Source organism: Pseudonaja textilis, chromosome Z (genome assembly GCF_049901715.1).
Source record: "Pseudonaja textilis isolate UNSWEBS1 chromosome Z, rPseTex1.2, whole genome shotgun sequence".
NCBI classification, from domain to species: domain Eukaryota; kingdom Metazoa; phylum Chordata; class Lepidosauria; order Squamata; family Elapidae; genus Pseudonaja; species Pseudonaja textilis.
Genome location: NC_142008.1, coordinates 35,567,538 through 35,591,513, shown reverse-complemented (window position 1 = coordinate 35,591,513; position 23,976 = coordinate 35,567,538). Strand labels below are relative to the sequence as shown.

The 23,976-nt window shown below is 33.9% G+C and overlaps 1 protein-coding gene across 3 annotated transcripts in view; it reads left to right on the top strand.

Moving 5' to 3' along the window:
• The first annotated feature begins 404 nt into the window (after nt 1–404).
• POLR1F (RNA polymerase I subunit F) overlaps nt 405–23,976 on the top strand; it is a 208,225-nt gene continuing 184,653 nt past the window's right edge. For 2 of the 3 annotated variants that reach the window (XR_015740282.1, XM_087917422.1), the window contains exons 1-3: nt 405–2,525; nt 3,882–4,023; nt 5,310–5,518. Coding sequence is in view for 2 of the 3 variants with exons in the window: in XM_087917422.1 (XP_087773548.1) it covers nt 2,251–2,525; nt 3,882–4,023; nt 5,310–5,518 (626 nt within the window). In the remaining variant the exon portion in view is untranslated. Of the gene's footprint in view, nt 2,526–3,881; nt 4,024–5,309; nt 5,519–5,934; nt 7,259–23,976 lie in introns of those variants that run through there. The other variant, XM_026706376.2, reaches the window with a different exon arrangement.

Genomic DNA, 23,976 nt, shown 5'->3' with positions numbered 1-23,976 from the left:
CTTCAAACTTGACAGCTTTAAGACTTGTGGACTTCAACTCCCAGAATTCCTCCTCCAGTCATGTTAGCTTAGGAATTCTGGGAGTTGAAGTCCACAAGTCTTAAACTTGCCACGTTTAAAGAGCCTTAGTTTACACAAACATAATCAGAAAATTATAAATTAGAGCCTATGCATTTGAATCTAGTCATTTTCACTTTACAGTACAGAAAATCTGGATGATAGAATAATTGATTATAAAATAATTTTAGTTGAAATACTGTAAATAACCATCATTTTGGTCATTGTCTATCCACTGCAGGATGAAAGCCTCTTCCACCTGTTTTCAACCAATACAGTCTTGAACTTTTTTTTTGCCAATTGGGCCCATAGTACTTGATTTCATTTATCTTTGTTTTAGGTCTCTCTTTTTCAATTGGGATCTATTTTATGATTGCCTTGGTCCTCCCATCAGTTCTTCTTGCTATGTGACCAACCCATTTCCATTTCAACATAATATTCCCTCTTAAAAATTATCTGTATTTATATCCATTGTCATGTCTTGCAAATCATGTAACTTTAAGCCTAAAATGCTGATATACTTTTTGTTTGAACATCTTTTTAAACCTAGTATTTTACTACAGGACTGGTTGTTTGAGAATACTAATAGTTAAAGCTCAGTTAAAGCTCTTTGGATATGTGAAATGGGCTTTTACCGGTAACAGGCTACGTGAAATGGTTACTTTAAGTAAAGTAGTGATGACATTCAAGGTATCTGAATTACTACAATGGCCAACGAGACTCTTATAAAATTTTGTACTATTTTCATCATCTCCTGTTCCACCCCAACCCATGAAATAATATTGGATTGAACTCCTGAAGAAAAAGCAACTACAAATGTAAGTATTTTTATTCTGCTTCAAAGTATCTGAAAAAGCAAAGGTGAGTAAAACTGGGACAATGATTTATCAATAAATGTTATTTGCAAGTTGAGTCCATTATTAATCTATAACAGTATTTTTATTTTGTTTCATATACGCTGTCTCCAGGAATTCAAAGTGGCCTATAATCTTTCTTACAACAAAAGCTACATAGCTACATAGTATGGCCCACAGGCTGCATGCAGCCCTGGACAGCTAGTAATGTGGTCCCAGCAAGATAAATAATAAAGGAAGTTTGTTATTTGTATACATTAATACATAATGTGTGTTTTATATGTGACCCGGGGCCATTCTTCTTCACTCATTGTGGCCCAGAGAAACCAAATTATTGGTCCATCGTGACACACAATATGCAGGGTTCAAAAGAAGATGACTAACAAAGATGCCTTATTGAGTACAAGAGGGTAGTTGTAAAGTTGGATCGAAGTTTTAGTCCCTCACTTTATGCATTATAACACCCTGGTGCAGTTTATTATCAAAGAAAATGGGTGATACTACAAAATCATGTCATATTTTTACTTTTGCAACTTTAACAAGGAAATTACTTCAAAAAGTTTGGAAAGATACATTTGAAAAACAAATGAGCAAATATATGATACAAGTTACCACTTATGATCATTAAAAATCAAAAATGGGGGGAGGGGACATAGGAAGGACTTTATTTGCAGAACAATGTCTTTCAAAATCTGTCTATGTGGCTGCTAAGAGTCGAAAACAACTTGATGACACAACCAATTGTTTACCAACCAGAATTGAAACAATTTAAGCACTGATAATAAATCAGTGAATCAGGTCACCGGTCTCTCCAGCAAAGAACCTTGGCACAATAGATTTTCACATAAAATTGTACAACTTTTCATATAAAATTATATTATTACATGGAATAAAATTCCAGGGCACATCCTATGAGCCGTCTGGATTACTGGATTCGTGTAGCAGTGCTTACGTACGGTGATCTCAAGGATTTTCCCACCTTGCCGCCTTTGCCTGAGATCCATTTCCGGAGAAATCCTTCCGGACTAGAAACACGAATATCGCAGGACCAACCGATGGAGCGCCACCCCCAGGTTTACAACTCTGTCAGCTTCAGAACCGGATGAGGAAGTCTCCATTCTCGCACGTGCAGATGGTAAGTAAGCAAAGCCACCGCACACAAGATGGCCGCTGAATCACATCCGGAAAAGGAAGAGCTCCTTTTCCTTTTCTACTTTCAGCCATTTGATAGGTTGGCCCCAGCAAAAAACAACAACAACCCTCCTCTGTGATGACGTCATCACCAAGTGACAGCAAGGAGAGAGGGCGCCTTGGGACATAAGGGTGATCCATTTTTTTCATGGCGAAGATGGAGGCCGGCTCGACTTTTGGAGCGGCGGAGGTTGAGGCGGCTGTTGTGACCTCAACGGCGGCGCCTAATGCTCCGCCGACCCTTCCCACCTCCGTCGAGCTGCCTTCTTTTGAGGCTGTGCGAGCACTGGCTGAGAACCGCTACTCTTGCCTTGTGGTGGTGCAGCACCGGAGGCATATCGCGCTCCCGCCGCGCTTCTTGAATCGCAAACGGACCGGGATTTGCGCGCAGTTAGATGCTGAACTGCGCCGCTACTCGGATAGGTACGTGCCATCATTGCGTGTAAAAATACTCCGTTTAAAGACTTCAGGCTCTAAAGGATAAACTGGTGAGAAAGCGAGTTACTTCGATGAACTTTCTAGAAGTTGTTCCATATTTTCCCTCTTAGTCTTATTGTTCTCCGGTTCTAAAACTGAATACAGGTTCCGAGGGTCCTAGTTCAAAGTATATTTCGGGACACCTTTCTTACAAAAGGCAGTTAACAAATTACAGTCCCCCTTTCACCCTCTCCCGCCACGGCCATTATATCAGACTTGTTTCATATCTTTCAGTAAAACCAGTCTTTTAATAAACCGCCTACATATAGAGCAACCCATCGTGCTATTCCTTTTCAGTGTAATACCTTAGAAAGAATACAGAAGATAATTTAGAAATACTCCCCACCCCCAAAATTAAAGGATTGACTTCAATAAGCACTATTAAGTATTTCTATATCTTTTTGTCCTTGTACTTTGTTTTTCCCATTATATCTAAACGGTGCATTGTTGTGAAACATGCCGCAAATGTAATTTTAAGAAATGTAAAACCAACATTAGTGGATTAATTGAATGAAACATTTTTGAAGGAGTGAAAAATTTGGTATCTCATTTGTAACTAGTAAGTAACTAGTAACTTGGGTAGAAAGAACATTCCATTGCTAAGACCTTCCAAAAATATCCATTAACCCTTTATTGGCAGGAACATCATTGGCTATCTTGGTTTATCACTTTAAAGAGCTTCTAAGGTCTGTGTAGCCAACATGAGGTAAATGGGGGGAAGGGGGGAAGAATGATCATTTATTTGCAATTGAAGTTCACTGTATAAAGAGGGAACAAAATAAATTTGTTCTGCAAATTTCTCACATAATTAAGATGTTACACAAATCCCTTTATTAAAATGTTAGTTACAAATCATTACACATTGGAAACCATTAAGGGCACAGTTGAGGTAAATTGCTTAAATAAAAAACACAGGATTAATTTAAGAAAGAGAGTACATTCCTTATTTGTTGTGAACATATGTGTTCATTATTTCCTCTGTTAGCTACAAAATAAACTTGGATGGAAATTTCTTCTTTTCAATCAGTACATTTGTAAGTAGTTCATAAACATATGATGGTATGTAACATAAGTGATGTTGTAGTCATCTGTTATATTGTACACTACTAGTGGGCCTCCTAACTCCGACATTTTTCTCAGAATCATAAAATCTGCATTTGTGTAACTTTCATTTATTTGAATTGTTTGTTACGTCTTTGTCATGGTAAGGATCATAATTAGTGTTTTCTTCCTAACATTAGGTACATTTATGCTGATTATATTGTTAAGTGGTTTATTTTATTTATTTATTTTATCCTCTAGTTTTCAAGGAGTTCCTGTGGCTTATAATGCCATTAAAATAACTAAAGAACTGGGTGATATAATTGATGATATTGGGGCCATCCACCTGGATATAGAAGCTACTTTTGTTGTCTTTCAGCCTAAGCCAGGAAAAAAACTTACGGTATGTATATAAATAACTCAGTACTTTTATTTGTACGGTGTTGTCTCAACTTACATAGTAAGTTCATTTGCTTTTTTAATTAATTATTTTTTTATTTATTGGATTTATCCTGCCATAATAATGACAACGATAGTAATTTACAATACAGTGAAGAAAACAATAAAACATACATGGTATAATTAAAAATATAAAACATAATTTGACCAATTATCAGTGCACCATTACTGTTGTTACTATTGTACACATACACATTCTAATTTTTCCTACAACAACCATGTGATGTGGGTGGGGCTGAGAGAAAGCAACTGGCCCAAAATATGTCAGTTTTCTTTCATGTCTTAGGAAGATCAAGAACTTATAGTCTCCAGGGTTCTAGCACAGTACCTTTATCACTATGCTACTCTAACTCTTTAGATTATACATATAAATAGTATATATCATCTCAGATACATACAATATTTAAGAAATTATTACAGTTGATTATATACTTAAGCATGTTTAAATTTTATATTTTGTGATTTATTAGGTTATAATGTTTACAATCTTTGACCTTTTTCAGGTATGGTTCTTTAGTTAATTATAAGAGTAATGGGCTAAAACTAGCACTGTAATTGTTTTATACGAAAATATCTTTTTAAATGTTTTAGAAAAAATATCAAATGATCTTATTCATAACATTTGTAACATATTCTGGCTAGTAACTGTTAAAAATTACTTCCACTGTTGATCTTTTACAGAAAAACAGTTTAGAGTTTATGCAATATTAGTCAACTGAGCAAAAACCAACTCGGAATGAAAGGATAGTGGACCAGTTGACCTAAAAAATTAAAAATAAATTGTTCATGTATCTTTAACATTCAAAATATGTAAGAATACATCTTAGTTCCATATATAGTGGTACCTTGGTATTTGACTATTTTCCAAACTCATTGAATGTGGTACTCAATGCATTTTGATGTGAAAATATTGTCCCAGTATTTGTAGTTTCTGCATGCAAAACAAGATGGGGATAGAAGCAAAGAGCGAACAGGAAGTCCCCCATGCTGTTAATATAGTTGCAAAAGGAATAGGGGGATAGCCAAAACAAACCAGGTTTGTCACCTGGTTTGTTTGGCACTCATATTTTTTTACTTCCCATCATGCTTCTCTATCAATTAATGTCAAGTAACGAGGTACCATTGTTTTTGGTATGTACCTATGCTAAATATTGATAGAAACAATAGTATAGTTTCTCCCAAAACAAATGATATGGTGCTAACATTTCTTTTTTTCCTTTCCTTCTCCAGGGTATAATTAATAAAGTGGCACCTAGCCATATTGGCTGTCTGGTTCATGAATGTTTCAATGCTTCTATCCCCAAACCAGATCACATAACAACAGAAGAATGGAAAAACTTTGGTTTTCAAATAGGTATTAGACTGGTATTTAAGGTGCTACATTTTGATTCAGATTCTGCTGGAGTATTCTGCATTCGAGGAAAACTTTGTAAAAACAGGTAATACATACATTTTACAAAATAGAGTGGCTTGATTATGAATATAAGATTTAAGGACAAAAGTTCTTTTATTATATAGCATATCACAAAAATTTTAAGATCTCATTTATTTCTCAAAAGTTTAATGGAAAAGTATGTGAGATCTAAAATAATTTAAAAAAAAATGTGGAAAAATTTCTACCAATAATAATAATGGTTTGTGTCCCAAAATGTTTGTTTATCTTCTATTTAAAGGATATGTCAGAATAGTCCATTTAAAAGATAGAGGATAATCTAGATGTGAGGGTATTATTACAATTGAAAACAGTCAGGTATGAATAACTTTGGATAAATTGTACAGTGTTTTGCTTCTGTATAACTGCAGGTATTTACTAGTCTTGTAAAAGTTGTTTTCTCAGTTATTTTTTTATTTTTAGTCTTGGAGAAGAGATGCTGAAGGAAAAATGCAAGAAAAAGTATGAAAAACATTGTGATGTACATATTGGCTCAGAGGAGATGGAAGTTGATATATCAAGTGTTGGGATAGAAGACAGAGAAATGCATAGTGGTGATGATGAAGATGATCATGGTATATATGATAAGCCCGAGGCAGAGAATGGGCAAGATGGAGCAGAGGTGGGAATGCATGCCAGTGACTCCAGTGGTTATCATAGTGATCATGGCAAATCTAAGAAAAAGAAAAGAAAAATTTTTGAGGAGGAAAATGGACATTCTGGTCTGTTAAAATCTAAAGCTAAAAAGAAGAGAAAAGAATGAAAATGTCTGAATAATACCAATGTGCCTTACCTGTATTTGGAACTCTTCTAGCAGTAATATTTTGATATTTTTAGCATCTCTAATTGATGTCTAAAGAATTCCATTGTAGATGCTGGACTTCAATAATGCCTAAAATAATAAATAATATGAGAAAAGACATTTTTGTTTTTGTCTAGCCCTTAAATAGTAACTATTAGTGTATTTAAAGGTTTAGCGGAAAAAATGTCCAAACCCTAAATTGAGTTCATCCTCTGAGCTGTATGTTTAGTTTAAAGTATTTGTTTTCAAAGTGATATTAAAGGATCTTCCTGAAAAATTACTATATGAGAACTTACTTGTACTCTTTTAAAATTCCAATATCTTTAAAGACTTCTATTATGTCAACATAGTGAGTAAGAGATTGATCTCTTAATTATAAATGTATATATATAAGGAGTAGGACTTGGGTTTTCTAATTCGGTACTTTGAACTACAGCATACCTAGGGACATTTGGATTCATTAGGTTCTCTCACCACCCTATGAATAAATAAGCAAGAAAATTGGCATATTGAAAACAAAAGTTCCAGATCCAAGTATCATCTTTATAAAAAAGGAGGATTTGGGGCTCAAATACAGACCCATAAGCTTTATTTAAAAATAAAAAGAGTGGAAGGCTGTATCCATCAACCTTGTTTAAAAATGTCCATTACTACAAGAAAATGAAAAAAATAAGTTGGTGCAATAGGAAGGGTCTTTGGTTCTTTATATTATTAAAAAGGAGGCAACTTAGAACCTTGATAAATCCATGTTTTGTAGTTAATTATGTTCTTTGGTAGTCATGCCATTTCATTTGCTATTTTGTGAAAATCTTCACAACTTCTTAAATTTCTAATATGGCACTCAGTTTGAAAAGAAATAGTAATAGTCTTTTTAGAGTATTCTATTACTACAAATAGTTTTGAAAAGAAATTTTAATGATTTAATAAATTGTCATACAGATGAATGTATACATTTTCTACAATTTTTTAACTCTAATCAATGGGTTTAAACAAACAAAATATATCTTAAATGTTGGGTACTCTTGCCTACAAAGTTTTTAAACAATAGAACAACATCTTGGAAGAAAGTGGACATCCCTTCATTAAATGTTTAAAAAGACTAGATAGCCACTTAGGAGTTAAAATACCAAGAACTTAAAATACTATGACCCGTAGTATCAATCGTATATAGGAATACTTGTACTGTGTATATTGTGTTTTTGAATCATTTAAATACAGAAACATAAAGAAAAGGATTCACTTTTCAGGTAAATTCTAGGAGATAGTATGCAACCAGTTTTGTCCTCTTTGAGGTTCACCAGATATATATAGTGATAGATTCAGCTGTGCAGTTCAAACTTTCACCAGGAATTGAATTCATAGGCCATTAACATGATGATTATGCATCATATCAGAATTGGACAAGCAGCAGGTCCTCCTCCCCAGGAAATGGAAGTTGGGTTTTGAAAAAGCAAGATAGAAATAACATGCTTTTGAAATTAGTACTGGAGAAGACTTCTGAGAATGTCATGGAGGGCCAGAAAACAAATAAATGGGTGGTATCGGTAACAGAGTCACAAATTACTGTGTTTGGACATAGATATATACTATATACTAGTGGTCAATATATATAAAAATACCAAGTAAGATATTCAGTATTTAAAGTCAGGGAAATTCCCCTCCTTGCAATCTTCATGTGTCTATGGGTAAGTCAAGTTAAACTTTGCATGTTAGAGTATGATGTAACATTCCTAACTGGTCATAAAGCTTAAGAAAGTAAGAGAGATTATATATAAGTAATGCCAGCTAGGTGATTCTTCACTCAAGTCACTTCGTAGGATTGTTGTAGGAAAAATAGGAAGAAAGATATTTTCACTGTTTTGAGTTATTTATAAAAATAATATAGGTGGGATTAAAAAACCTTTAAAAAGTCTAAAAAAAGATACTTTCTATAGGATAAACAGTAAATGCTCTCTTTTACAGAAGAAAAGAGCTCAACTGGATCACACTAACAACTATTTTAGTTTGTTACTTTACATTGTTAACACGGTGCTCACAAGCTGAAGTTAGAGGCTTGATTTGTGCATTAAAATATTAAATATGTAATGTAGACATTTTCCTGCCAAAGGAATGCTGTTGGCTGCCATCTAAAATGACCCAGAGTTTATATTTTTATTGTTACCATGGGTTTAAAACTTCAGAATGAGCAGAATCCAATCAGATGTAAAGCTCTGTGAAAACACTTGAAAACTATATATCATCTTCAACCATAACTGTGAGATTATAGTCCATTGTGAAAAAAAAAAAGAAATTATGATTTCTCAGTTCCACATAAAATTGATGACTGAAACGTGGCAACTCAACTGAGGTTTTGTGTTAATGTGAAATAAATGGCTTTTAAATGAATGAAGATGTTTTTCACAATATAGGGTGGATTTGTGATTAAAGGGGAAAAACACCTGGCAATCTCAGTGGAAAAATATGGAAATCCAGCTTTTACCTTCCTTACTATATAACCAGGGGAGGGGGGGCGGCATATACTTTCTTTGTTCACCTCTGGGTTTAATGGTCTGCAGCACAATGGACTGCACATTCCATTGAATCCTAAGTGGGAAGTCCACCAAGGCATTTTTTCCCCTCCAGATGCAAGGGTGGCCAGTCAGATATATTTTTCTTATTTTCACAATATCTTCCTACCCAACCCATCCTCACAAATAACTTGGAACACAAATTCAGAACAGACACATAACAATGAACTGTTATAACTTTAAACTATCTGAATATCACAAGATGCAAACAAGCTCCAAAGATAATTAAGCAATACTAGAGTGCTGCAGACAACAAATAGGAAATAAAGACTTGCCAAAGTTAGTAGTATTAGTATTTAAATGCAAGTCCAAAGCATAAATAAAAGGAGAAAGAAAGTTGAGAAATTTGGGAAGGATCATGTTCCAAATTGAACTGCTATATGTTCCATCGATTTAAAAACGTAGACCAGGGGTGTCAAACTTTCGGCCCGTAGGCTGGATGAGTCACACACAGGTCATGCCCACCGCGGTTCCGCAAAGGAAAAAATAATACGTCACGTGACGCAATCGAGTTTGACACCCTTAACTTAGTTTATTCAGTAATAACCCATCACTCAGATACTGGTAAGACTAAATTAAGCGGGATTACTTTAGTGAGAGAAAGCTTTTACTGTAATGATCAATATGCTATCCTGTTAGAGGCTAGATGAAGAAAAATATTATTTTTAAAACAATTAGGTTTCTTTAATCATGACTCATCAGTTTTGATTGTATTAATTTATAACACAAGTCCCCAATCTTTCTGCCTCATGGATTGGCAGTGGTAATGGGGGGAGATGGTTTCGTGTGTGCAATATATAACCTGCACAAGCTACCGTACTTACCCAACAGGTCACAGACTGATACAATTAGACTATTTCATAAACAAATAAAGGCTAACCAAATTCATATATTAACCAAATTCATACATTTTAAACATCAAAACTGAATGTTCTTGCCTTACTGCCATAACTAAGATGTGCATGTTTCTATTTATTACAGAAAAAAACATACAGTATATTGTTCTGCTCATCTTTATTAAGAATTAATTCCCAATTAGTGAGGTAGACTTATGTTAATCTCAGTAAGCATGCATAAATTTCTAGTCTTGATTTCCTTCACAGCTATAAAATATGTTTTTAAAATTACGAAAAATGTTTACGATATAATTCTCAAGAGGGAAATCATCAAATGACTCCATAATACCTTGCGGGACAAGGACACCTGAATGCAGCTGAGTGTTTAGTGGCTGGATACCCTTCCTGGCACCATTGCGGAGTCCCCCACCCAGCAGATATATTCTCAGTGTGCCCTGAGAGATAAATATCTGCCTTTACCTAGGATCGAACTCAGCTCCTAATTGTGAGGTGAAAGCTCCACCTCTAGGCCACCGCATCACTAAGAAGGAAATATGGATGGTAAATAATGTTTTATATCGGATAAGAACAGAAAAAGAAAAGGAGAAACGTTCTGAATTTTTGGATCATGTTCTGGAATTCTTTGAGAATTACTTCCTTTTAGAGGAATTACCTATCACAAAATGACTACTTTTCACAAGTTCTATGCTGTTCCAGTTTGCTATTGTCCTAGAGTGAGGAGACAATGGGCATAGGTCCAAATATTAGGAGGAAGCTACTAAACTTTTTTTTAAAAAAAATCTAGAAATATTGTAGCAATATTTTAAAAAATCATGAGCAGCAGAGGAACCCTACTTTCCCATGTACAGGTTTCATTGTGATATTTGAATGTTTCCCCATTCAAGCTTATTGTATTTACTTATATTTTTATAGCAGAAATTTGTAAAATGCTTTTAGGATTTATTTCAATTTGAAACTTTCTCAAAACATTTTTATATAGGGGAACCCTGTCTCCAAATTATTTCTACTTATTACCCAGTATTTTTAAGAATGTCAAACCTTGTGTATTAAAATCTAAGACTGTTTTATATTGCTGTTCTCTAATGCCACAGGGTGGAGTATTGTTTTATATATTGATAATAGATCCTATGCTTACATAATAAAAATTGTGGAAAAGTCATCAGGAGTTTTTCATTTACAAGCCACATAGAAACTGTATGCCCAGTGTGTGGAGAAGGTATAAGAAATTGTAAACCAATTAAATTAAACATTTCATTCACACCTCTATTTCTGTTCTCGCAAATCATTCTTAAAGTATTTTCGCTATAATCATTGTTTCATGTATTATTTATTTTTAAAACTTCACCTCACTATTTCTCAAAATCTTAACTTTATTTAAACATAGTGCAATAGTCTTTTCTTAATTTTGAACCCTTAATCTTTTTCATATATGTGGTCCTCATTTTTTTTTAATTTGCCACAAACCATGCATATGCTTCTGTACTCTTCAGTGACCTTTATAATCAGTTCTCACTTATTAATATCTATTCATTCTGGATCCCATTTTTTCTTTTTTTAAGCATCCAATTTTTCCTGTATTCAACACAGTGTTTATGTTTCTCTGAACATATCAACTCTTATTTCCAAACAGCAAAACTGGCAGTAATATGCTGTTGTATGCTGCCATTTTATATTATTTTGACAAACTTCTTACAACATCCATTCATATCTTTTTACCAGCTTCCTCTATCCATTCTCTTAACTTTAGTAATCATTCTACCAAGGTATCATAATTATACTTGTTCTAGGTTTTTGCCATGTATTTATAAACCTGCCACTTTCCTTGTCATCCTTAGTTTTAGATATATTGATTCTCAAATACATACTATATCATTGCATACAATATTTGAGGAAAATAATTTGCATTGTCTAATAATAACATAGAATCATTGCGGTATAAAAGTACATATACATTTGTCTACAGCTACTTGTGATATCACAAGCATTTCTTATTAATACATGAAACTATTAAGATAATTATGCATCTTCATTTCATTCCTACTTAATGTTAACTGATTGGCTGGACATTCTATTTTGTCTCACATATGCTTGATTTCTGTCATATTGCTCTCATTGCATTTAGCAACCAATTTTCAACTGAATCGTTATAGTAAAACTTCCATAATTCAAGCTAATTCATTTTGTCACCGGATTTCTCTAAATCAAAAAATGTACATAAACTTTCTCATTTTCATAAATTTGTAAATGATGTTAAGGAAAAAATCAAATCTGCTTATCCTTTATCTGGTAAAAAAGAACAGCCCTTTACCAAAATTTAAGTCATTCCTACTGTGACAAAACTTCCAGCAGCCTTCACAAATTAATCCCACTTCGGATTTAACTTTTTCCTAATTATAAGGTATTGTAGTGTTGATACATGTTATACAAGTGGCATGCAAGACCATGGGCAACGATTATACTTCAATATTTATTTTATATGTCTCCTATTTTTCCTTTTCTGCTGTTCCATAGCATGCTTTTCTTCAGCATTCCACAAAACATTCTTTGTTTCCCATGAACATTATTCTCACACTTTTATGGCCTTGTGCACAAAATCTTTCCAACCTATTCCAAGTAGCTTTATGTGTATAGTGTTGAGACATCAACCAACTAATTTAGTTTCCTCTCAACTTAATTGCTTTTTTTTCTGCAGACATTTCATTACCAGGCTAGATAACATCATCTGTTCATAAAAAAGGAATATTTGCTGATTGCTAGTGTTTACTAGTTTGCATTATCAGTCTTGATTGTAGTTTCTTCATTGATTGTTGCTTGGATATAGTTTCTTCTGGTTGTTTATTTGGATGTTGGCTGCTATGAGTGATGTTTGTTTTCTTAGTTGACTTTTGGTGCTATCTTTTAAATGGTATGTGGATGGAGTTTATCTCTATGTGTCTGTTGATGGCTGATTTACTGAATGTCAAGCTGCCAAAAATTCCCTAGCATTTTATGGATTTGGCTTGGTCAAAAATGCAAAGTTTCTCTACTAAAATTGTGGAGAGAAATTAAGGAATTTGTATCCTGTTTTCCAACTGCTAGCTGATATTCATGGTTTTAATCTGAAAGGGCAAAACTTAGATCATGGTATCATGTTGCATCATTTTGATGTCATCATAATTAGGAACAGGCAAATTGGCAACTACAGAGCACATGAATATACATAATGTATTTATAGCATGTACCTGAGATGCAAACTTTCTTTGTGAACAATTGAAGAAGCTATCAAAGAAGAAAATGTAGATGACCAATTCTAACTTTGTATTCATTAAGTTCCAATTTTCCATATTGCAATGCAGCTGTAGATGTTTTTATCTTAAACATCTTTTACTTAACTGGCAATATCTTAGCACACAGATTTGGCAGCTTGTCTTTGATCAAATGCTTTTTTCTGCTCTGCTTCTTCTCATGACCTTTTGAACATGATAGGCTCTTCCTTTGCTTCCCTCCCCCACTTTGCACATCTTTTCCCCTATGGAAAAATCAATCATCCTGTCTAGAGTATTTTAAAATGATGTCAAGCTTTTCAAGTGCACCTTCCAGTTCTCTTGTGTTGATTTATAATTTTGCATGCTACTCTGTTCTCTACACTTCCCCACTGTCTGTTAATTTCTTAAGAATGGCTGAGGACAAATTCTGTGTTAAATTAATTCACACTTTCAGTAGCCTTTCCTGCAGTTGTAGGAGGTTACAGTTTGCAAATTCCCTTGATACATTCCTTTAAAAAGTTCCATATGATTCTCTTAGCTTAACACATTTTTTAAACTATTTCTGCCTCCTTCGGTTGACTTTTACAAGTTTGGAGATTGATGGCAGCTACTTTTGATGACTTCCCCAAAAATTTAAACAAACATTAAACATTAAGATGTTTGAGGAGAAGAAGAAGAGAAAAACCAACCACAAATATTCTTTCTGAGAGAACCTGTACACATAAACATGCATATATACATTCTCTGTTTGTTTTCCAGAGCATAATTTGTGCTGGAACATGTCATTATGCTCTGGAAAATATAGAATGGGGTATAATTCTGAGGCCCCATTGGGGGCTGATCCATTAGGTGGTCATATTTTTTCTGCAGAATCTTCCCAAAATAATTATTAGTCCTGTGATCATTAAAATACCAAAGGAGAAATGGTTTCCTATAGTAAATAAAAGTTGTCAGAGTGGGATATCATTTTACAACAGGTGGGAATTAGCACCTGTAGGAGATTTCTGCATTTAGAAGTAGAAAAGAGACAGTCCTCATGTGAAAGTTGGAAGCTAAAAATTATCATGATAGCAAATTTTGAAACCTGGTTGGAGTCACGGATTTTTACATTCCACTTTTCATTTAATATACAGAGGGTGACATTAATTTTGGATATTACAGTATAAAATCTGAAATAGTAGGTTGTCTTTAGGATAATTCCTAAGGTAACCCTAGGGTAAGTAATGGAATATTGAATTATAGGATGTATAAACCTCATTATCCCAGAGGCATTCTTGAAAATGAAGATGAAGCCACAGACAGGCATTGGGCCACATTTTGACTTGTTGCCTCTGTGCTTGTGTGCCTGCTTGATAGAGCAAAGAACATGGAAGGACTAGGTCTTTCACTACTACCAAATTATCATGTCCTAATAGGAATTGCAATTCTTCTTGAACTAGAAAAGAACACGGTATTTCCCCTTCTCTGTATTGAAATATATTTTAAGAATTGGTATAATAAAAAGGCCTAACTGCTGTGCCAATGGCTTTTTGACATCTGAAAATGCTGATATGAAAACAAAGTGAAAGAACCCTGAAATGCTTTGAAATGCTCCTGGCCATTGCTACTGATCATATACCCTGACATATGCAGTCCCGGATGCATCTGTTTATCTGATCTAGATTGGAAAGAGACAGAAAAGAGCTAATGTTGCACTTCATAAAATTGCAGCCAGACTGATAAATCTGTGTTTATTTGTCTCAGAATGCATCCTGGTTTCTTTAACAGAGACATCTTGTGTTTGTGCTGATGGCAACATTGCCCCCCCCTTCCATAACTCCTTTGGGAGAGTTTGCTGAGAATTATTTAACCTCAACCACTCACCCCCCACTCCTAATTCCTCCATGGCAACTGAAAACTTTCAACTGGCTTGGTTTAAAGTCTGTCCTGGTGATTTCAGTACAGCTTTTGCTTTGGTAGCAAATTATGATCTTGGGAATGATTGATACTGTGTGGGAGTTGATGACATAAATCTGCTAAAGTGTGCCTGATGTACAGCTTCCCAGACTTCAGCTTTGGAGCCATGTTGCTGTTCTTAATATAGTGACACTGAACAGATTGTAGCAAATAAAAAAGGGAGGAAAAAAAAACCCCTCCCAAGTCTTTTTTTGCAATGGGTATGAATAAAGTTTATTACCTTGAAACCAGCAAAACATTCAAGTACTATTAAATGATTTGTGATTGGGAGGGTTGGAAGAGATGAATGAAGAATGGTAAGATTATTTTGTTAATGGGTACAGAAACAAACAAACAAAACCTAAACAATTTTTTTTAAAAAAAAACCCAGGAAATTAGACATAGATAAAACAAAGATTCTCAGGTTTTTGTGGTAAGGGATCAATGTTGCACTCTTGCATTTGCCTAATCCATTTCATTTTTAATCTCAAATTAAATGCATTTAAAATTGACTCCTAAATTTGGGAAGAAGTTGACTACACTACATTTACATGCAGAGGACCAGTCCTGAGTCAAATATCGCGGACAGCATTTGTAAATCCTTTTGAAATATAAATTATTAATACTTTTGGATAAAGTTCATTATATAAATACGTTGCATGAGATTGCATCAGAAAGTAGTACAATATACTATGTAAGAATACATTAGTGTTCTATAATATGGTTGCATCCTTATTCACACAGACAATCAAAATGTATGTAAAAATAGTTTTTTGATTGCTTTAGTCTTGCAACACAGGTTCTGTTTTGCAACCAATACAAAGAGATTATAAATTAAAATGTTATGTATGTAAAATTATCCTATTACATATGATTTTACTAAAGGTAAAATTGTACAATTATATTATTTACATTAATACAACTATTAGTATAATAAATTATATTAAATTATTACAAAATAAAAATAATATAAATAAATAAAGGATACTTTGGGTGAAATATTGTTTAGTGTAATTCACATAGCTGTAAAAGCTTTAAAATAGGAGTTAGTTTATTGGCAAGTAATAACTGTTGAAATCTGTTCAGAATAGCAGAAATCAGCATTGTTAATTCAGAACTTGATCCCAAAATATTGTGGCTATATCACCATCATAGGCCCAAGAATTACCATACGTATTAAAACAATGCTCCAGTTGTTCTAATTTTCTGCTCAACCAATATGGCAGGTGGTGGATATAAATTGATTGGCCAATAAATCAATAAAAAAGTATTTTATATGCAGTCTTCTTTCGCATGTCAGGAGACTGTCTAAACTTTGCCCAAATGTGCAACATTTTTCCAGAGCCCATCTCATTTACTCATCAATATATCTATCAGCCAAGAATTTTTTTTGAAATTTTTCAAGAATTCTACTTTGGAATAGCAACAATGCAGCTTGAAGTGTGGGCAGATGAGGGTAAATGTTTGCAGGTTTGTTTGCATACCCAGAGTTGTTTTGGACTTGAGTGCCTAAATATAATAATAAAACAAAGAAGTAAATAAGAAGTAAGTCAGGATACATGTTGTTAAGGGAATTTGTGTGTGTGTGTGTGTTGGGTGTTTTCATTTTCAGAAATAATATCTAGAGTTTATACCTAATTGAAAGAGGCCAAAGTAAAAGAAATGATATGTAAAAACAGTGTATTATTAAGGCATTAGAATATATTTCTAAGTAGTCTGCCTATTGCTATTTTAACATATCATTTTGAAAATATATACATTTAATGTGTGTTTCCCAAATCTGTCATTTCTCTACCAGTCATGGACATTTGGGCAAAATTATGCCATTTAATGAAAGTTTTTGGTATTAATAGTATACATCAGGAATTATTAATATTTTTTCTTTGAATCTATGAACAGGACTTATATTTCACTGGAAATTATATTTAGTCATTTACCAAAAATAGCAGATTGGCTTTGAGATAATTTACTAATAGCATGACAGTCTGATACTTCTTGCTGGCTTCTAAAAAAATATTATGTTAATACAAATGTTCCCAGCATTTCTGACATTTATCCTAATATTCCTGCCTAAAAAATGTAAGCAGAACTTTACAGCTGCATTTCTAAATGGACACTTAACAAATACACACAAAAACAAAGAATAATTCATACCTCACTTTTTTTTTACAGCTGTGTTCTAATAGGATAGATATTGTGGATTTATTCCAAATGATGGGTTGTATTTATTAAAAAAAAGTAAGTGTGGAGAAGAAAAATAGGCATTTTATAATACCCACAAAACTTTGAGATGTTCAAACCTGTAAATACTAAAATATATTTTTCTTTCTGAAGAATAGATTAAGTGTTACTATTAATCAACAATCTGATAAGTAATCCAATTTATTCCACTTAATTATTTTTTGTGTCATTTGGTACCATTTAAGGCTAAAATAAAAATGTGCATTGATAAAAATGTGCATTTCATATCAGTTAAATAGATGAGTAGATATTTGGCTACACTTCTTAAGTGTGTTTCAAAGAAATCAATTTCTGTTTTAAGCTAGAAACAACATCAAAAAACATGTAGTTAGACCTAAAGTTTGTTTAACTTCAAAACTCTCAATAAACGATTATTCTATCTTGGATAGTTAGGACTAAGGGGCAAGCAAGGAAATGGTCCTATCATTGTATCCAGGCACTTTTATGAGTACAGCAGATGTATTTGTTCAATATTCTGTGTAATTCAAGAAGTTGGACTAGAACACTGTTTTTCAAACTTGGCAACTTTAAGATGTGTGGACTGCAACTCACAGAATTCCCCAGCCAGCATGATAGCTGGGGAATTCTGGGAGTTGAAGTTCACACATCTTAAAAGTTGCCAACACTGAAAAACACTGGCTAAAATTTCCAAGTCTTGTATTATTGTGCCAGCAGTGTAGAGTTTCCATAACCATTTGTATGCTAATCATTCCTAACATAATATTGCATCTTTTAGAATTGAATGCTGGGATTTTAAATCTCTGGTGAGTAGAAGATTGGAAAGAAGTTATAGCTCCTTAGCTGGCAAACTTCCAGCACAAATTTCAGAATGATTTCTCAGAACATTATTCCAGTATCTACTTTAAAAAGTTGTTAATAATATTCTTAAAAGGATTGCTTTTAAAAGGATTGCTGTTACTCTCAGTGAACGTACAGCTTGTTAGACCAAGTTAGGGATTCTTCTTTGATTTCAATAAGAGTTGTGCTTAAGTTTAATTGAGATTTTCTATTTACTTTTTAAAATATTTCTATGGCTGCCTATCTTAATTCACTGCTGGCTCATGCAGCAATATAACCCAATAACTTAAAATATAACCCAAAAATGACAAAATAGTAAAACAGAAACAAAAAAGGGATAGGGGGTATGTTCTACAGTCAGATCCAACATTCCATTCTGTCTATTCTTTATTATCACAGTGATTTGCTAAAAACAGGTTTTGATGGCCTTCCAAAAAGCTAAAAGGGTGGGGGTCTGCTGAATCTCTGGGAATGGATTGTTCCATAAGCAATAGGAAAAGCAGAGGTCCCATAGATGGCAGATCTCAGAGAAGGAATCTGGACCATGTCTATACTATGCATTCTGGATGGATAGACAGACATTCTTAGGGAGCATCGTGATTAAGGCATGAGTGACTATAAAAAGTCCAGGAAAAGAGGGAAAAATTGGCATACAAGATGATCTATGCAAAAGCCTTCCTAGTTATGATTGTTACCTGCTCATCAAGAAAGAGCCAAGAATCCAGGAAGACCCCATAATGGAACACCAGCTTAGTCCAGGGAATCTCATCCAAGTCAGATGAAGAATCAATAGATGGGCCAAAACCCCAGAGCCACTCCATATTGCTAGCATTGAGCCAAAGTTAGTTCCTCTCATCCAGAACTTTATATCCTCCAGAGACCATAACAGCCAGGGGTGGAAATGTATAACTGGGTATCATTAACCTACCAATAATATCATAACCTATGTGTTGGATGACACCCCCCCTTCCCCAGCAGTTTCAAGTAGATATTTAAAAAGGAGAATAGAAGGACCTGAACCCATGGCATCCCATGCTGCAGGGGACTAAAGCTTGACCTCACTTCTCCCTGAACACCAATATCACTGACCACGGAGAAAGTAGCCATCACAAAACAGTGTCTCCCACTTCTAATCTCCAGACCTAATCCAGAAGAATACCATGTTGGTTTTATTGGATAAGAGAGCTAGAAAGCCAGATCAGTTGTACTACCCATATTCTTCAAAGATAATCAATAAGCATAACCAATCCCTTCTCAATGGGTTTTTAAAATGGCAAGACCTATTATTTTCTACTTAATATTTTCAAGGACAATAAGCTGGGGAGACTTCAAAATCAAAATTGATTAAGTAAATAACAATAGATGGTCTAACCATAAGTCCAACAAATCTCTTTGCAATGAAGATGAGATATTCTCTCTGGTAGTACTTTCCTATCAATTTAACATGAGGAGAATGGTGACAATTTCATAGTTATAATCAGCAAATTATTAGGTTTTGGTATATTACGTTGCATTTAGTTCTTTCATATTCTACTTCAGTTGTATTTTAAACTTTTATATATTCTTCCCCAACCCACATTTTTATGTATCCTATTCCTAGAACATAAATAGAACAGAGGTATGGCCAAATAAACAAATAAGTGAAATAAAATACTCCCCCAAAGTTGTAACTGTTTATTCTTTAATAGAATTCCTAAGATCTTTCCCAATTAATGAACCAAAAATCAGCTGAGATATTATTTAAAAGGTTGATTTCTTTCTAATAATAATTTTAAAAGCACATAGCATTTAAGAGGGAAGAAAAATAACCAGTCAATTTAAGAAGTTAATGGAACTTTAAGCATTATTGCAATTTTAATCAGTAGAAGTTTTGTTCCCACTACAAGGGAGATATATATTTTCATTCAAGAGTTGTTAATTAATAGTTTGTCCCTGTTTTTTTTTACATTTAACAGTTTGAATAATGCTGTTAAATTTCCTCAACAAGACATTATTTTGCCAAGAATCTAATTCTAGTTTTTGTAATCTATATCAAAATCTGTATCTATATCATCACCTGACTAGTACTTTAAAGGAATACAAAAAATAAAATGAACCCCACTATTTTGTATCTACAAACCTAATGACTAAAACATATGGGGTTTTCCAGGTGTCTGATCAATGCTATAGACCTAAAGATTGATGAATAGGCATATAACAAAGTCATCACCTTTTACGGAAGAATAAAAAATGAATTGGATGAAGGAATATTAGTGAATGATTAAACCGATTCCACCATACTACAAAAAAAGAGAATGTGATTTATAATTAATTAGTTATTGTTTTTGTATGATCAGACTTTCAAATTTGATTATATTTTGTTGAAAAATGGCAATTAATTTTCACTAACACTTCTGTAGGAACTGATTGGTAAGGACTGAAATCAATACATTGTAACCTGTCTTAAATATATCATTGTAGTACAAAATTTAATAAACTTGTAATTCAAATTTAGGTTGAGCAAGATAAATAGCTTTTAATAGCAAAATACTTTCATTTGATCCATCTCATATTTTATGCCTGCTGATTTTATAGATGTCTATTCTGAAATAATCCTTGCTTCTAGAAACTGGTAGTTTGAAGATTGTATTTCAAGCTATTATTCTTATAACAGAATTCAGCATGGGAGGGACTTATGTTTATTCTGATAGTTTGGGTGACTTTTTGCCCTCTCTTTTATTTGGCTGTGTTGCTTATAGCCAGCTCTGCAAAATGTCAGAGAACATAATGTCTAGCTAAACTATTCTTCATGGGGGCCATAAATAAGTTTCCCACTCTAACAGAGGTCCTCAAATACTTGCCCAGAATGCACTAGATGTAATCAAAGACTTTTTGAGCCAAGATATGTTCACATCTCGGCGCTTTCTCACAGCTTCCCTACCTCATCTAACAACTGCTTTGTTGTGATTTCTGGTCTCCTACATAATCTACTGTATAGTTTTGTAGTATTCTTGGAGATACATAACTATTTATTTATTGTATTAGTATCCTCATTCCTCTTTATGTGTGTGGGTGGGTGTGATTGATACAAGGTACCTAACAAAATAAAACAATTTTTTATAACAAAGAAAAAAAAATATTGCTTATAATAAAACATCTAACAATGTGAATAATTACATTGAAAAGATGCATTCTGACTCTCTTTTCAAGAGAAAATAGCATTGGCACTCGTTAGAAATCCAACAATAGTGCATTGACAAAGGAGAAGGCTTTTTCCTGCATTCCCGAAAAGCAGGTCTGTATTACAACAATCTCTTCTGCAAATCTGGGAGGAGACAGGTACTTCCTTAGTAACCAATCTCTGGGCCATTAAGAGCCTTAAAATCTATTCCTCCTCCTTGACATATTAGAGAGAAAATGGAATGCAGTGGGCAACCAAAGCAAATTTTTAGTATGGGTGCGGTCTGATCAGATTTCTTCAAAGCTATAAGTTTCTGGATACTGTTTGAAGATGGTTTTAGATGTAGGGTATAGAACTTGTACTATCAAAGTGGAAACAACTGATTTAAGGGATAGATAAGTCCAGCAAACTTGGCTTTATCCTCAGTTTTAGCTTGCATGAATTCTGGACAACTTGAATCTAAAATAGCAGAAAATGTGAAGTTACTTATTCTATTTCATGAGGATTCTGTGTTAATATGTTATGTATTGAATTTATATTTCCACCTATTTGTACATGGCTACTCAAGGTGGCTTACAGAATATACAATCTCATTTAAAACAATAAAACAAATGAAAAAATCAAATAAATTAATATAATAAAATAAAACCATCCCCCACCCCTGCCCCAATGACAGCAGATCATATGAGCCATTTAATGCCGCTCTGTGTTCCCCAGGCGACTGACAGAACTAGGTCTTCAGCTCCTTCCAGAAGAATGTTAGAGTGGGGCCAATCTAATCTCTAGAGAGAAGGAGCCACCACAGAGAAGGCCCTTCTTCTGGGTCCCACCAGATATATCTCCCTGGGGATGGGACCCACAGCATTCCCTGTCTCCTCGCTCTGGTTGGTTAGATGTGACCAGTAAGAGATGGTCCCTCAGACAAACCTGGTCCCAAGCCATGAAGGGCTTTAAAGGTGACAACCAGCACCTTGAATTGCACCCAGAAGCAAATTAGCAGCCATTGCAGCTCCCGCAGGAGAAATGATACATGTATACACCGGGGTCTGCACAAAATCATGTGGGCTGCTGCATTTTGTACCATATTAGAGGGCAGGTCATTCATTACATGAAACTAGGGACAGTGCATTATTTTTTTTAAAAATGACAACTACAAATTTGCTAAATGTTTATGGAAAGGCACACATTTAAAAATAATTACTATAATAGAAATAAAAATGCAGGCTACAGCTGTGACAATATTTATTGTACAGTAAGCCTGCTTAGTTAGCTCTCCCGGTATTAAACCCTTCTGTACAACTTAAGGTCCTTCTTCTCTAGTTATGACCACCCACCCCACTGTAACTTGAGCTGGAAGCCATTCAGAATTGTTCCTTGACAAACCATCAAAGAGAAAGATAATCTTTTTAAGGATAAGTTACATACTTAAGTTACATACTGTATAATGTCCAAATATGACATAGTTATGTTGACCTATGCTTTACTGAATAAACCACTATATGTTATGTCATAAATTATGGTTAGCACAACATGCTAATCTGAATCCAAACCAAATACATTGTCGCTTAGCCTGACATGTGAGCCAGATCAATCTTAAGATACTTGACCACACGCATGGAAGCTAGAAATTTTGCTGAAGAATACTATACATTAATTGGACATAGGTCCCATTGAGTTCAATGTGGCTTACCTTTTAGGAAGTACATTTATTGCTGCAGACTTAATATAGTAAAACTTCCATTCTCTTCTGTTCAATGAACATTTCTGGGCAGTTCGACATTTGTTAATTTCGGTACTAGATGATATAATATATATTTTAAGAATTCACATATCAAACAAAAACAGGGTTGCTCTATATCTATTGAGCTATCCTGTTGCCGAAAATGTTAAAACTTGCACATGCTTTAAAAATAAAGCCCAGATGTACAGATATCCAATTTAAGTGAGCCAGTGATGAGATACATTTTTCCATGACTGCTTCAGCTTTTCCTTATTAAAATATTTATTTGTAATACAGTAGCAATTACAGTGTGTTTTGTGGTAAAACACAATATGATCCCTTCATTTCAGATGTAATGGGATTTTTTCACCATGCATGCACCAATGCCATACTAAAAACAATAAACCAATAAAATAAATCTATGCTTATAGAAAAGTATCAGAGATCATAGATAGATTATTTAAGGAGATGGATAATGTATCCAGATCACAGTATTTCTGTTTTTAATCATCTGAAGTAGGTTTTTTTATCTAATTTATTTTTTAGCAAGAAATAACCAAAAGATATATAGGATTTTTAGATGACATGCTTCAAATATTGTTGCCTTGTGATCTCACTCTCTGACCAAAAATGTTAAGCTAGCAATTTGGGAAAATACAAAAAAGATCCCCTTCTCCTCTTGATTCCTCACTATGGATATTTTGCTGAATTTGCCCTTTGCTACTCATTCTTCATTTGCTGAAAATATGCCAATGTATCTAACAAAAAGCAATTTGACAATTGATCCATAATTCTTGAGGCTAGAAGTGGAACTTTTGATGTGAAATTCCAACTTCTTGGTGGTTGGAACCTTCTATGGTGAAGTGAGCACTCTGCTAAATAGGCAAGTCTACATATAAACAAGGACTTTTTTTTTTTTACTTTCCCAGGTTTGGAGAAGCGGGTAGGATGTAAGGAGGTAGAAGAGGACTGTTTCTTTGGTTTAAAACTTGTGCTACATTGATTTAAGAGCTTATACTATAATGAGATCATCATGTCAAAATGGCAGTAAATTATTTATTACAGAAATTGGTATGAGAAGAAGCTCTGTAAGCCACAGGCACATACACACATTCACAGAGAGACAGAGAAACTCAAGGT